General features: G+C 37.2%; 1 protein-coding gene across 1 annotated transcript; it reads right to left on the bottom strand.

The window, feature by feature from the left end:
* Nucleotides 1-6482: 6482 nt before the first annotated feature.
* Nucleotides 6483-15640, bottom strand: si:dkey-30c15.2 (uncharacterized protein LOC558938 homolog). The gene is made up of 12 exons (XM_036585456.1): nucleotides 15469-15640; nucleotides 15254-15297; nucleotides 14373-14436; nucleotides 12700-12840; nucleotides 12218-12322; nucleotides 11057-11097; nucleotides 10634-10762; nucleotides 9493-9544; nucleotides 9325-9396; nucleotides 9088-9226; nucleotides 7430-7500; nucleotides 6483-7195 (listed from the first exon to the last, which is right to left on the bottom strand). The coding sequence occupies exons 1-12, from the start codon at nucleotides 15496-15498 to the stop codon at nucleotides 7040-7042; spliced, it is 1044 nt and encodes a 347-aa protein (XP_036441349.1). The 5' UTR covers nucleotides 15499-15640; the 3' UTR covers nucleotides 6483-7039.
* Between the last annotated feature and the right edge of the window lie 555 nt (nucleotides 15641-16195).

The following is a 16195-nucleotide window of genomic DNA, read 5'->3' as shown; positions in this document are numbered from 1 at the left end:
AATATCAAAAATGGAAAACAAAGTTTTGTGCTGACAGTGACATAGCATAGCATATATGTAAAAGATCACACTGTCAGGATAGATCAGGTATAGTTTTTTGTCATGTAATTAAGTTTTAATATTGATGACCTACAGCAACATAGTGCAGCTTAGTAGTGTAGCATTATAAAGCGGAAGCTCAGTATTAGAAATTTACAGTCCAACCTAAATTCATTGGGTTGAATGGAATTTTTGCCAATGTTCTGTAAAGCTTGTGCAACCTTGTAGTAGTTTTCACAAAACACGTTTGTGAGTGGAGCATGGATAGGTCAGTTAGCTCAAAGGGGGGGTAGCTGGAACTGGACGAAAATATGGATTTGCTGGTGAGTTTGAAAGACCACTGATTCAGCAACTTCTGCTCCACTGGAACCTCCAGAAAGCCTGTGTGGGGGCTGTTTTGCTTTTCTGTATAACTTAATTTTGTGTTTATCTTATTTTATGGTATGTGTTTAAAACTGTTACCCTGAATTCCCCATATGACCAATATTGATTGTAAATACCATGTGACTATTATTTAATCCCCTTTGTTTTTTCCTTCACCATCAAGATTTAGATTGAGAAACAAGGTGGACTGTGCTTTTTTCTTAGGACGTTTGACTTTTCTGTGCTCAGCAGTTCTTTAGAATTTTTAGGACATGGTCAATGAAATAATACTAAGGTGTGCTAAAAAAGAATTTGGCTCTTAAGTCTCTTCAAGGGTGATAAGGAAATCTTTAGCTCTAGGAGTCAGCACTCTTCCAGTGGACTCTGTTTGTAAGTATTGTTTTGACTGACAGTTACTGTTTTTAGTTATGCTAATGTACTTTAGTCTATGTTTATAGATAACAATGTGTCATACTGTGTCAAAAGACATAATCAAGTCCATTAGAGATTACTGAACAACTCCACACGGTTTGAGACGTATTACTGAGATGATCTACATATGCAGTTCGCTCCATGCTAATCAGTGGAGTATAAGCTTCCATTACTTGTTTGCTACATTAACATCGCAGCTCCAGTGCTAAAACTAAAGAAGCAAACTTGAGACACCAAATATGTCTTGGTGCAACTATATACAAAAAAAATGTGTCCTCCAAAGTTCACTTTGGAAACAGTGTTTGCATAATGAATGTGACTTGCAACACAAAACTGCACACAAAGACCATCTAATTTTATACAACAGTTCAAACAGAGAAAACTATTATAGTACAAGTATTGAAATGTCAATAATTCATATGTACTTCACACTGCAGTTCATTTGGATAATGACCCCCTGGTTTACAAGACAGCATCTGAAGGTCTATATTTTTGCTATAGTTCAGCATCTTTTGCTTGTTAACTATTAAATGTAACGAGGACATGCTTGGGTATGTTCAATACTTGAAGTTAGGTAATAGAAGAATGGGTGAAAATATGGTTTACATTTTGCTTTCTTCCTGTTTTTTTCCATAAGCATGTGTTTAAAGTTGCTGTTTACTGAGTTTAATGTTGTGTTTTAGTGTTTGAAATACATTAGTGGATGCATTAAAAAGGGCATGACAGAGAAGGGAGGTTTAGGTAGCTGACAAAAAGTTACAGCAGGGCTGTACCCAAAGCACTAAAAATGTGCATAATGTGGGGTCTCTAAGACTGAGATTGGGAACCCTTGAGTTACAGCGTGCTGATGATATTCTTTTCTTGTGTTGCTGAGTTTAATTACCCCCTACAAAACTTTATGATAAAGAAGTCGCTTCTGACTTGATGTCTCTTTGATTTTTCTAAAGACCTTTGGTCAAGCCATTTGCCATCTCAAGCTCCAGAGGAAGTGACTGGCTGTGCTCTCTCTCTCAGTGTGCTGAGTAATGTAGCAGTGAGTTATGCTCAGTGTCCTCTGAGTGTGCAGAGGTGCTCAGCAGTGTTGAATGGCCTGTAGTTTGTAGTATGGCAGATGGAGCACGCTTCATATCGTCACTGTCTTAACAAATGTCATATCTCCAGAATATGAACTTTGCAGTACAAGGAAATGTTCTTAACTTAGGTGTATGTAAATGCAATTTATTCTAAGTATTTTTTAACATTTCTTGACCAGTTTTTTGTTGATCTATTCAATGTGAAATTTTGATATGACATCAACAGTATGAGACTGATTCTGGTCTTTGCCCTACAAACTGGTGGTGAGACTGAAAAAAATAGATGAAAAAAAGGAAAATCAGTAATAAATAAATACATTTCTCAATGCACAAATAAATTGAATTTTCTTTTTACCATTGCATGCTTGTGCTTCATGAAACCGTTATTTAATTTCCAGTCAAAACAGCCATTTAGTACAAGTTATTCATGTTTCAGCATAAGATAAAAGGTAGAAAACATATATTTAACAGAACAGTTTTGGTAATTTACCAATTCTTGCATGGTTGTTTGGGGTCCCGTTTTCTTTATATTAACGTTTTGAATTCCAGCTTTGGAAACTCCTGCTTTTTTCCTTATTTTCTTTTAACTTTCCTTATGCAAGGGGATTATTGCATATCTGATCTTCTCATAAAATATCTCCCCGTATTTAATGTCTAAGAATTTAATTTAATTTGACTGGACATTAAATAACTTTGGTTTGGTGGTTTCTGACCTTCGCATAGTCCCAGATTTACCTAGCTTGGAGTGTATAATGTACTTTTAGTTTTCAGACTACAGCTAGTTTTTGTTTAACAGTAGTTGATGTTTAACATACAAAATTGACTGAAATGTGACCTGAAAGTAAAAAAAAAATCTATGAGTGTGTGTAAAACTGTGAGTATTAAAATAGGCATTAGCTTAATCTTTCACGGAGTCCCACAGAACAGAATGACTTACCATCCCCTGCTGCTATGATGCTTGATAAACAGACAGATAAATAAATACTGAAATAGACAACAGACAACAGCATTTTAACAAATGCTCAGAGAATGCAGTGCTTGCCATCAAGACAAATCAGACTTATTTAAAGTTTAGACACACAAACACACTTAAAATGTCAAAGATGTTTGTCTGTCTCACTTTAAAAACATGCACATATCTTCTAGAAGTCCAAACATTAGTAGACACCTGCTCACCTGTTTCTTCTGAAATCAAGGGTATTAATAGGGAGTTTGTCCCCCTTTGCTGCAGTAAGAGCCTCTACTTTTCTGGGAAACCTTTACACTAGAAGTTTGCTGTGAGGATTTGATTGTATTTAGCCACAAGAGTATTAGTGAAGTCAGGAGCTGATGTTGAATGATTAGTTCCAAATCACAAACGCCACTCCAGCTCATCCTAAAGGTGCTCCATCACTCCAGAGTTCACAGTTCCACTGCTCCACAGCCCCATGCTCACATTCTATTGGATTTTCCTATACAAGCTGTGTAAGCAGTTAAACCCCTGTGCAATGGATGCTAATTAGAAGGTTTCTGGATACTTTTGAACATACAGTGGACATTATATTTGTCATTATTAACCTATGTAACAGCAAAATTTAGCTTACCTTAAACGTTTAGAAGTTAGAAAATCCCTAAATCTCAATAAAGCATTCTATCTGTACAACACAAGTGTCTTCATGAGAAATAAATGCAATATTTACAAATGGTTTGCATAAATAATTAAGACCATACTATATTGTTTGTTTTCAGCCGAGTAATACTGATGCTGTATGTTGTGTTTTGGTCTTCATCCAATGGCTCTCTCTTTCTGTGGCACTGATTAGGGAAATATGACAGGCTATTTACAGCCAGATTAATCATATTGCACTAGCCCTTATCCTTTTATGATAGCTGCTATCAGATACCATTCCAGAATGAATTATTGTTCTTTTCAGGACTGGGCTCGTGAAAGTAGGTCAACTCTGAGGTACTTTGTTACAGCTCTAAGCTGTTGTAAAGAATGATTATCAGAGGAGACTGCCTCAGCAGCTGTTCACTACATTAGAGACATCTTACAAGTTTAAAAACTTTCTCATCCCATTCCATATAGCCCATGTATGGAAACTAATCTGCACAAACTGTTTTGCAGTTCATTGGCCCATATTTATCTTCTCACAGCTTTTACATCACACTGAATAGAAGTACACACACTGATGAAACCCAGAGTTCTTACTTTGATAAATACGGGCCACTGCATTTGTGAATATATATTTGCCTATTCACCCTATAGCTCTGCCCTTCAAGTGTAATTGCTGTTCTGGCCCAGACTGCTTTTTTTTGAGTGAGGCACAATGCAGCCAATTTAAATATATATTTATTTATTTACATATATGAGTCTTAAAGACACAATAACAAAAGCAGCTTGTTTAATTCTAAGGCATAAATAGAGGTGGGAAAATGGTCATGTAAAAATGAATTATGACAGTTTTGGTATAAAACCCTCACAAATGTCATAGATGGTGTTCAAGTGCAATAAATAAATAAATACAAAGATATATGAAAAATATAGGATGTTGGCCCTTTAAAGGTTTTTCCTGCAACTATATGTCCAAGTCAAGAACTATTTAGGTACCTGCACTTTTAAGAGTGTGTGTACATAAAAGCAGTCGTCTTTGCACTTCTCTAACATGTTCAGATGAAGTCACAGTTGGCTTGTTAATTAGCCAGTGAACTGAGCCAAGCCTGTTAAATAAAGACAAACACTCAACTCTGCCAACCTCTGAGACCGTAGTCTGATCTTGTTGTGATGGGTGTGTCAGTTTATTGTTCATGTAGGCAGAACACCTCCACACATGCACCCACACAAACACACTTTCTAACCCTAGTCTGAACTCCTCATGAACTAGTCTTATCTATAGGTTTAATTGTATGTTTGCCTCTTACAGGTGCTTTGTGTATTTAATGCTGACTCACTAGTACACATGACTTGACTATGACATGTCTATATAATGACACAAGCAGACCTCTCCAAATAAAAAAGTCCTGCACACATAGTGCCAAATGGCCATAATATTCACATAGGACTTATTCAAGGTCAGGTAAGTAATTATTTACTTACGTGTGGCAAACAAAGCTCTAAAACTGTGTAAACGTTGGTCATTGGGTTATGGTTACATGAAGTCTGGACAAAGTGCAGGAATAAAAAACATGATAGCCAATAAAAGGTGCATGCCAGTTTTGTAGAGTGCATTAAGGATGAATTAAAGGGGAATTCTACCTTTTTTTTCTTTCAAAATTTCTGCTTAATTTGTTGGTTGAAATGTAAACAAAGTAGAAACTTACCAACTCGGATTTCTTTTATGTAATGCTGATGATGGTATAATCAGAGTCTCGCAAAAATAAGTATTTTGTGTGAACATTGTGGAAAACCCAAGTCTAATGTAGAAATGTTAGTATTTCACAATGTACATTGTATCAGAAACCTGTTAGGAAATGGCAATTCACTGGTTTAGTTTTCTCCAGAATTATTGCCCCCCAGTAAACTGTTTGGAGGGCTTATTAGAAGAAAGGTTCTCTTCTTCTCAAACTATGTGTAACTAGAGTAGATTCTGTAATCAGATGAGACAACAAGCACCAAAAATGGGTTTAGTGTATAAAGAGTTAAGGCCCTGCAGAAAAGAACTTAATCCACAATGAGAAGTATGGTGGTGGATCTGACACGCTGTGAGGTTTATTTCTTCCAAAGGCTATGGGAATATTCTTAGAATACTTGCCATCATGCGCTCTATCAAATAGCAGAAGAATTTGAGACAGTGATCCGAAGTAAGTCCACATAAAGTTGGTTCACTGACCACAGATTTAAGCTTTTATACAATATAAATAAATAAAAATTCTGTTACATTAACCATATTGAAATCCTCCAGATTGAACCGAAGAGGACAGTGCACATGTCAGGACCAAAGACCTAGAGAGACTTTCCATAGAGAAATGTTCATGTGTTCTTGTCCAGTTTTATAACAAAAGCAGTTCAAAGTGTTTACTCCTTCAGTAAAGAGCCCTGGCAAAGTGCTGCTGCTGTTTTCCATTTCTAACAACTGATTGAAACCTACTTAGACTATTGCCATTTCTAGGACTGCCAGAAAAGCTAGTGACGTTTATTCTCAAAAAATGGTCCCACCTATTGTAAATCAAATCACAATCAGTTGATTCTATTGTCACTTCCTATGTTAGTGGTTAATCTGACATATTAGGCCTTCAGTCTAGCTCCTGAAGTCCTAACCAACAGGAAAGTTTGCTTAGCTGTGTCTTTGTGGTTAGATACCACAGAGGAAAAAATATCCTGATTGGATATTTTTCTGTTAGGTGTTTCAAGATCTTAATTTGTTCCGACCAAAACTTAGCAATGAGATAAGAGCATTACTACAAAACTTTCAGAGTTTAAATACAACAATCATGATGCGCCTATTAAATAAAAATTAACTGAAGAAAACAGGCATGTATTTTTTTATTGCACAGAAATCATCATTTGTTCTCTGGGGGTTCCCCACTGAAGAGAAGACTTTGCGCTGTTATCCTAGAAAATTGATGAAATCAATGTGGGACTGCCGATAACTGTGGCACGTTTTTGAGAAAAATATTTATTTCTTTCTTTGAACAATTTCACCTCAGTTCAAGGTCTGATTTCTCTCATACCTTTAAGCTGATAAACCCCTAGGATGCCTCTTGGTCATCTTTATCAGGGCACTATAAATGCCCTTTACAAATGTTGCGACCCTTGCATGTACCTCTTTGCAGCAGCTTTTTCTTTTAAAATAAAAATATACAGTAAAATAAATTTTATAGTCTCAAACCTTATATTCCACATCAAAGAGAGGCAGAAAAGGTATCTTCTATCTGCACATCTGGAGTGTGACATCTGGAGCGCAACAGTACAAAGCTGGTCTCCAATCAGTCAGGTGCATTGGAGTCAACTGTTTAACAGGTATGCTACTGTAAGTAGTAAAGGGTATTACAGGACATTACAAATACTTTAAAACCATAAATAAAAATGAAAAAAAGTAGTAAAAACATAAAAAACAAAAGTGCTACAGTGTACTGATCATAAACACAATTCTCAATTCTGCTTCAGCTTTATAATCCCTTATTCACACAGTGAGAATTCTCTCCATTTTTCTTCATTGTCTTGTTTCACTCAGTGATTGTTCAAAAAAGGCTTTATTTGCATAAGGCAGCAAAGGCAGTCTCTCTCCGAACACGGCTTCTCTGAAGTTGCGGCGTCTCCAGGCGTACACGATGCTGTTGAGGAACCCCTGCAGTGAGACTGATATCGCCTGTACAGCAGCCAGAAGAAAGACACAGACACACATGCACACCAAGCGTTACAGAGGGGAACTCATACAAATAATCTCAGATCTTAGCCGTACTACTGTGTTCATTAGAAAATGAGAGGCAAAAATGAATCCTAGATCAACAGTCTTATTTCAACATTTTCATACATAAAATACCAAAGGTTTTGCTTCTAAAGAGTGACATAAAACAGTAAGAAAGTGAATATTAAAACACACCTGAATGACTAAGAGAGGAAACAGTCTGTCTGACTCCGAGCAAGCAAACGATAAACATATCAGAACGAGAGCTGAGGAGAGAAAGTTGCAGAGGAAAATCAGAACCTGTAAATCAGTCACTCACTCTCTCTCACTCTCTCTCTCTCCCTCTCTCTCTCTGTGTGTACAGTACCAGTCAAAAGTTTGAACACAGGCCCTCATAGAAACATTTCCCTCATTTTTCCTATTTTCCAGAGTTGATAGTAATACTGAAGACATCAAAGTTGAAATAACACATATGGAATTATTCAGAGACCAAAAAAAAAACACTGGCCAAATCAAAACTATCTTTCATTTTGCATTCTTTTATAAGTCAGTGCCTCATTGCCCCATACTCTTGATCAGGGCTGCCAAAGCTGGCCCATGAGGACATTTGATTTGGGCCAAAAGAAAATTACCAAAAACACCACCTCCTCACCCAAAGAGAGAGCAAGCATATTTTATACTACTAATAATTTATTAAATTCTTATTTTCCTCTTAAAATTCTAAGTATTTTAATACCAAAATATATTGCTCTAAAAAGAATTAAAAAATTATAATTTTAAAAACCTGCTTTTTTGGTATAGCTTTTGAGCCCTCTGCCACCACAAACATTGCATTTTGCCCCCCACCCAAGATAAAAAGTTCATTCTCATTCTCCCAAGCAGCATCATGAGGAGCCTCCTGGGACGGTTTTTTCAACAGGACTGAAAAAGATACATGTAATCTGGGACCTTGTTGTTGCTGAAAGCCCTTTGCTGAGGGGCAAACATATATATATTTTTAAATGTTTTCATTTTAAAATAAAAAAGCTGTTTTGGAAATAATTTTGTATATAAACATCAACTTAACTATTTTGCATTTAAGCCTAAGTCTTTAGATCAAAATGTCTTTAAGATTATGAACAATGCATATTCAGTAAGTTGGATTCAAATTTTTGACTGGTAGTATATATAGCAACAGTTATCACAAATAATGTTATATTAATGATTGAAATAATGTTTTTTGTCCTTGTAACTTTGTATAAAGCAAAGCTATTTTTAGATTTCCCTTTCATATTTTCTTTTTTTTTATATATATTATTGCTTTGATGTTATACATTTAATATATTTACTACATTGTTGCTGTTGGCACAAAACCTTGTGTCTCAATTTCATGATGAACAGGCAAACAAAAATAGTCCAAAGTAACTTGGAATCAAATCCTGTTAGATGGATTTACATTAAATGTTAAGAAGGCTTGTTCCACTTCCTGAAAGTTACCATTTTGGATGTCTTGTTCTTACATCAACAATATGTTTGTGATGTTCACGGTCTATCCATCTATCTATAATCTTAAAATTAATTTAAACAGTTTTTTCTATTACAATTTAGGACATACTAGGTTGTATATCGTTGCTGTCAGAACAAAACCTTTATCTCCAAAGTGGTAACTTTACAGGAGAAGAAAAAAACTGCTTTTGTTTTTGTGGTGCTTTTAATGAAAGTCAATATAACATGACTTTTAGGCAAGCACTTCTGGGCCATTTTTATTGGTCCATTCACTATGAAATGTACACACAACGTGAAGACCAGCTGCTGTTTGTTCACTGTCGGAACACAACAAATATTATATGTGTGTGTGAGCACTGACCACTGACCTGGTGTCCAGCAGAAGATGATGACGAGAATCATGTAGCGGGCTGAGGACCAAATTCTGCCTCTACATCCTTGTGAGTCTCTAAACATGCCAGCCTGCTCATAACGCCTGTACCAGCTCTGCAACCTCCAATAAACCAACTACAACAGAACAGAGCAGCACATCATCAATAAACGTGCTTTTTGGTCTGGATTTAGCGAATGAATCTTGTTATGAGTATGTGTCTGTGAGCACTCACAGTGCAGCAGGTTAAGACCGACAACACACTCGCAAAAGTAAACCCCCTAATGAAATTGTTATGACGTGAATCCTATTTGACAGAAAGCAGAAAATATGCTTCAGAGACAACAATTCTACCTTAACAAACATTGGGTGAATGAAGTATAAGTGTATGACTCACACCTACCACAGTAGAACAGAAATTATTATCAATGTGCAGGTGCAGGAAGAGAATACAGCTGCAACACAAAACAGAAATTCAGAAAGTTAATTTAAGGAGTCTCTCATCCACAGTTACCTTAATTAATCAAACACAGTCAGATTGAAACTGAGAGAGAAAGGGCATGTTCTCAAAAAGACTTTGTGTAGCAGAGTGAGACCGAGGAGCATCTGTATCTTTGCTAATCCTTGTGTCTTGTTCGAGCACATAAAAGGGGAAATCCACCCATTTTTCAAATTTCCACATAATTCAATGGTTGAGCTGTAAATGAAGCCATTCAGAGTGTTTTAGTGTGCAACTGCATGTGCGCCTATCTAGAAAAACTTGACAGCTCAAATGTCTTTACAGCGGCGCTGAAAGAAACCAGGGGTTGCAATGCCTGCAATGCAAAATAGCAATTTTATTCACTATCAGAAACCAAACCAGCAGTGAACCTAAACTTCTTCTAAATTCTATGTGTAATGTTGATGATGGTGAAATACCGTTAAATCTGAAAAAATAAGCTTTCTTTGGGGACTACTCTGCCTTACAACAATCTGCATGTACCTCTCTGTCATGAATGAATTCCAAAAAAAAGATGTTTTAGGCCAAAGCCTTTTGCAAAACTTGCAAAAACTGTCACTTGCAAAACTGTCATAAAGCAGCACATTTATAACAATTGCATGTAACAGCTTTCAGTGAGGCTGCTTTTATAGGCATTAACCTCTGCAGACATATGGTTCTTTATCACCACCACTGAACAATTCTGACTGAGTAAATTTCTATAGATTCGAGCATTTCATATCAAACCACTCTGAATGACATCTAAATGATTCCAATAATGATCTTATTGCAGTGATATCTGTTTAGTTTTGGGTATAACAATATTTCACCTAAATCAGTATGTGACCACCCACAGCTTGAGCACATCACTCAGGCTAGTAAGTGTCATAAAACTGAAAGTGAGAAACTAATCTGAACGTGACAGATTCACTGATGTTATTTGGCCAAAGTTTGTGAGGAAAACTGCATTAAACAAGATTTTCTGTATCTCAGCCTCATTTGTCGTACCATTGTGATTCTTATTCACACAAAATAGTATATTTATTGATATAATACACACTCTTACCTATTGCAGAATCTAGTGTCAGTCCACGCATTTTCTCCATTATCGGAGGCTGTAGGTGCTGGTATATAGGACACTAGTGACAGAGTCAGGGTTCTGATGTAGACAACATATCCTATTAGGGGTATCAGCCTGAGAACATATAATAATACAAACAATTAGGCAGATACTGCTGTTGAAATATGAAACATCATTCTGGGCCCAGTTTCCCAAAAGCATCTTAATGTTAAGATCACCCTAACTGGTAGAGAGGGTGTTCAGTGTGATGCTCACTTAGCAAGAATCATCTTTGTGCTCAGATGCTTTTGGGAAACACAGTGCTATTTGGTTAAACCAGTAATCCTGTCTAATAACATAGTACTAGGATAGCACCACTAAACAGGTATATTGAGAGATATAAATATATTCTTCTATGTGTTTACTCACCACACAAAGACATAGAGAAAATTAAATGCCCGCCAACTGCCCTGAGAATGTGATCAAGGAAAAGAGGGACAAAAAGTTAATCATAAGTCTGGGGAACTGACTTCATTGGCACCCATCATAAATGTCACACTTTCTCATTTACAACCAGAGAGGTCGACTTATGGCATGACTCTGCATGTTTTATTGCTATAAACTAGACACAAATTAGCTGAGCTCAAACTGGCAACTGTTGTTCTAAGTAAATTTTTTATGAGTGTAAAAATGGACTTGAACCTGGCGTTTATCGGCTCTCCCTGTAAGCTTTCTTTAGCAATGCTCTGCTACATGAAGCTGTGTGGTGCAGTGCATCTGCAGTGTGGTGGCCTTGAGGGCCTTCTAGGCTTTCAGAGAAGGCCTGACAATTTCTGGGAACTAAAAAAATTGTGTATTTTTTAAATTCTGCAAGTAAAATTTTTAAATGCCCAACAGAAAATAATTTAATTAGAATTTCATTCTCTGTGGTATTTTGACAGATACACCTTAGCTAGCTCTCCCATTGGATTAAAGGCCTAACTTGTTAGATTAACCACCAAGTGATCAATCAGGTTTTGACTTCCAATGATAGGGACTATTTTTTTTACTGAAAGACTCACTGCTACATACAAATTTCAAGTTTATTAAAAACATTGTTTCATGACATGCACATGCATGAAAAAATACATCCAACTGAAGGTAAAACAACAAGCAAATTATATTATAAGTTAATATGTCTGTCATAAGCTTCAAATAAAACATAGAATGTCTGTGACAAGCTTCAAATGTCTGTGTTTAATCTAGAATGGGCAAATGGGTTTGTTTTTTGTTTTTTTGACTGTGTTTTGACACTTACGGCCCAAACTGAAGGCCCAGCTTAAACAGTCACGGTTCGCCACTGTTTAAATGGTAATTCAATGAGCTTTAAAAGTTTAAAATTTACATCCTCAATAAGAACTGACAGAACATTTACAGTAAATAGCCACAACTTTGTTATGATTACATAACTGACTATAATCTGATCACTGTAGTCATGTCATGTGTGTGCTGTGTTCACAAAAATATCTTGATTTGGTTGTTACTATCGTCCATGCACCTGACATGCATGTGAGTGTGGATATGGGTGTTTATACCAGTCTCTCTAATCACCTGACGTCTGTGTTCTTCCTCTCTTTGCTCCCTCCATCCTTGAGCAGTATGTGCTGACTCACAGGCATAAATGATGACAAGAAGGAAAGAGATACAGTAGAAAGTCTGAAAAGGTGAAAGTGAGAGAGAGACTGTTTTTGTGGCTACAGATCTGTAACATCTCTGGCAGCAGTTGTACTGTAATCATAGACCTTTGCACTAATTGTGGAGTTGATTATAGAGATAGTGGTAATGCATTAATTCAGAGGAAGTGTTGGTGATATAAGTAGGAAGGGAATACATAATCAGTAAACTGCAAACTGTAAACATGGCCTCTAAATATATTACTGGGATCACCAGATGACATCTGACCCTAAATATCCTTTCTCAATTTTCGCTTACTATTTTTGTTCTTACTACATTTACTGCGTGAATTCGGTTTACAACTGTTCATAAGGCCCTTATAAGCCTTTGGAATGTCAGTCATGTACAGATTTTCTCACCAGAGACAAAGGCAGTACATCAGTACACAGGACTTCACTTATGCGTAGCGTTTCATAAGACAGGAAGTTGATGATGGTGGTGCCAATTAAAACAAGTGAAGCCAGGAAGTCTGCCAGAGCTAACTGGAACAATGGTTTAGCCTGCAAGACAAGAATAAAACAAAAAGATCGTTTGTAGTATTTTGTTGGAGATATACCAGTAAAAACATGAATACCAGTATGTGTACCAGCAGTTCGGAAAACAGGGAACGACAAATAGCTCAACCCCCCAAGACAATAATTATTAACTTTAGTTTAGACTTTTTCTGAACTGTATTAGTCTTCAAAGCAAAATCCTGAGTGGCACAATTGTCTAAGCGCTGGCCCTATCATCAGGGGATTGCGAGTTTGATCCCTGCTGATGCTACAGCCATCCGTGGCCAGGAATCCCATTGGCCTCGCTCTCTCTAATATGGCCCTCCCTCTCCACCATCATTCAGTATGATGTTAGCCAGCACAGGCGTCTGTTAGCTGACATAACAGAACTGGCGGTTAGCGTTTTCCTCCAAGCACGTTCAGCTGTCCAATGATATTGTGTTAGCGGCAGTGTGAAAAGATGCACTGGCTGACTTCACATGACTCGGACAAAGCTTGTATTTGCGCTCCTAGTGCTGATGGTATTGTGCGATTAGGAAAGTCCTAACTAGTGGGTAGAATTGGATATGACTAACATGGGGGAGAAATATATATATAGTCTATGAGTCTGTATATCATGTATATGGGAGGTGATGTGAGAGATGTACTTTTTGATTTAATTTGTGGCTGTTATATTTGAATTTTCTCAACATTTTGCTATTCATTTCTTATAGGGAAAGAAATTGTGTTTGAAAGGATGCTGTATGAAAACCCGTGATCAGCCCTAAAAGCACAAGTGCACTATTCCAGTATAGGCTCTACAGTCCAGCAAACTGCGACCCATGAAAACGGCCCAAAAAAAAGACAGAATAATAATTCCAATAACAGTAACTCATATCGTTATTTTTGGGATAAATATGAAAAATGTCACTACGTAAATCTGAATTGACATGGCTCACACTTACTGGAGTATCAGTATCGTTCTGTAGGTACAGCTCATGTAGAGCACTAAAACATCATATTAAGAGATTTCTACTTTTATTGCATTGCTATTGATTTTTGCAGATTGCATCATTAATTTTCTGGATTCCATCATGTTACACATGGCCAGATCTGTTTATGAATTTTAGAAGATCATAGACTTTTCCCTTAATGTTTTAGACACTGCAACGCCGGGGCTCCTGTTTTACTGCGACTGTGGCTTCAACAGCCAATAAATGGTAATTGTAGGAGAGTCATGTTACTGCGTTATCTTAGACCAATAAGGGAAATTAGATAAGCAGCACAAGTACTTCTTAGGAGAGCTAAATGAAAAATGAGAATTATTTGACCTGCCATTCATATTCACTAGGAGCTTGGTAACATACTGTGTTTAAGGTATTCATTAACTGGCACTAACTGTGACCCAGGTCCCACTATTCACTGAGCGTCGGTGCTAACTCTGTAGCGACTGTTCTTTGTGTTCTCACTGCAGCTCTCTTAGATCCATACTTGACATTTTTATCCCCCAACATACACAGAGAACTCATGCACACACAGACATTTGATGCGTGACTCACCTGTTCATTGAGATGTCCTCTCTTAACAACAGATAACACTAAAACAGAGCAGCTCCCAATCAAACTGGAAGAGAAAGCAAAAGTAATTGAGATTAAACAGTATAGTGTACAATATAAAGACTGTATAATACAAATAAATAAAACGTCTCTAAGGAAGTGGTGGCAAACTGCAGTCCTGGAGGGCCGGAGTGCTGCACAGTTTAGTGGTTTTCCTACTCAAACACTAGTTTAACCCATCAGTTAATTACCAGGATAGGTTGGTGTGTTAAGAGCAGGAAAATCACCAAACTGTGCAGGACACCAGCCCTGCAGGACCACAGTTCACCACCCCTGGCCTAAGAGATTTAATACTGAAATGAAGGGTTTCGTTCCTAAAATGCATTACAAACCACTTTAGTGATTTTTTTTTTATATACATGGTTGGGAGTGGGCTTTACACATACAAGAAATATCAATGCAATATTATGACTAACACCACCTTTGACAGAGAAATAAAAATGTGTTTTCCATTGTATATCAGGAAGGAAGCTTTTAGGCCTGTATTTATTTTGTTTCAGGTTATGTAATTCTCTGTGCGTGACTGCACTGCCGTCAAGTTTTCCCCTCGTTCTGCGAGTTCTTCTAGTCAGGAACCTTATCCTTTAGACATGTAGCACTTTAGCACGTTACATAATCCTTTATTTTATTCACTTATTTAGCAAAACCCATATTACATACCATGAAGGTAAGGCTAGTGCGCCTGTATAGCTGATTTCTTTTCACAAAGTTTTGTAAGGACGTAAGACTTAAACTCTTTCTACTCTCAAATGAAAGCTAAAAGACAAACTGTTTACTGTTTAACACAAATTAGTCTCAGCGCTGGCAGACTGAAGGGTTCTTACCTTAAACTAAGCACAGAAATGTAGATGGAAGAGAGAGCGGCGAGCTGGACAAGGTAAAAAAACACAAGTAGACAAACAAGCAGGTAAACAAAATGAACTTAATTAAAGTCTGAAATGCACTCTAAGGTCAGACACAAGGCAGTCCTGATCATTTCTCCGCATGTCTCTGCGCTCTGTGTGTGTAAACTAGTTTTAGTCACACATGATAAATTCACCTTGTCGTCCGATAAGCCACTTGAGTTCATGTCGCCGTATCAACAGAAAATCCAGTGGACATAAATCTGGAAAGCGAGATAATCTGTCATTTACATGTCCGTTCAGTGCTGCATAGCGCTCCTCCTTGACCGCATCTCGCACTGGACAGTGAACAAACTGCTGCGTGTTAACTAGTCTGTAGTGTTGTTTTTTTCCCACCTGTATTCTGACAACCCCCGCCTCCTGTGTCAGGATTGGCTGATAGTGGCCTGAGGTTCCTGCGCTTGGATTGGTTAGTAGATCATATTTACAAACAGCCCGCCAATCAGTTTACCATTACGAGTTTATATGCAAATGTGATCGTTTGCGTAAAAGCTGATTGGGCAGAAGGGCTCTGTGTTTCAGTTTATTAGCGCCTCACGCTCTGTATACACATATACACACACAGTTACAACCAATGAAGACAAATTAGGTGATTTACAACTGAACAAATGACAGCATGTATAGCTTTATGATAAAAATTATAATGACTGCATGTTTTCCTATTTTGAACAAATCATAGATAACAGAAAGGCTTGACTTCTCAGACGATGAAGCTAAACATTTTCCTGTCAGAGTGGCAGAGGTATAGAGGCACAGAGAGACTTTGGAAATGCCTACTCCCTACACACTTAAAAAGATGGTTCTTTAAAGTTTCTTTAGTAAATAAAATGAACCATGAATACTCAAAGAACCCTTTGCAAGGTT

This window comes from Colossoma macropomum, unplaced genomic scaffold (genome assembly GCF_904425465.1).
Source record: "Colossoma macropomum unplaced genomic scaffold, Colossoma_macropomum, whole genome shotgun sequence".
Classification (NCBI taxonomy): Eukaryota; Metazoa; Chordata; class Actinopteri; order Characiformes; family Serrasalmidae; genus Colossoma; species Colossoma macropomum.
Note: the sequence above shows the minus strand (reverse complement) of the source record. Positions and strands in the feature narration are given on the sequence as shown.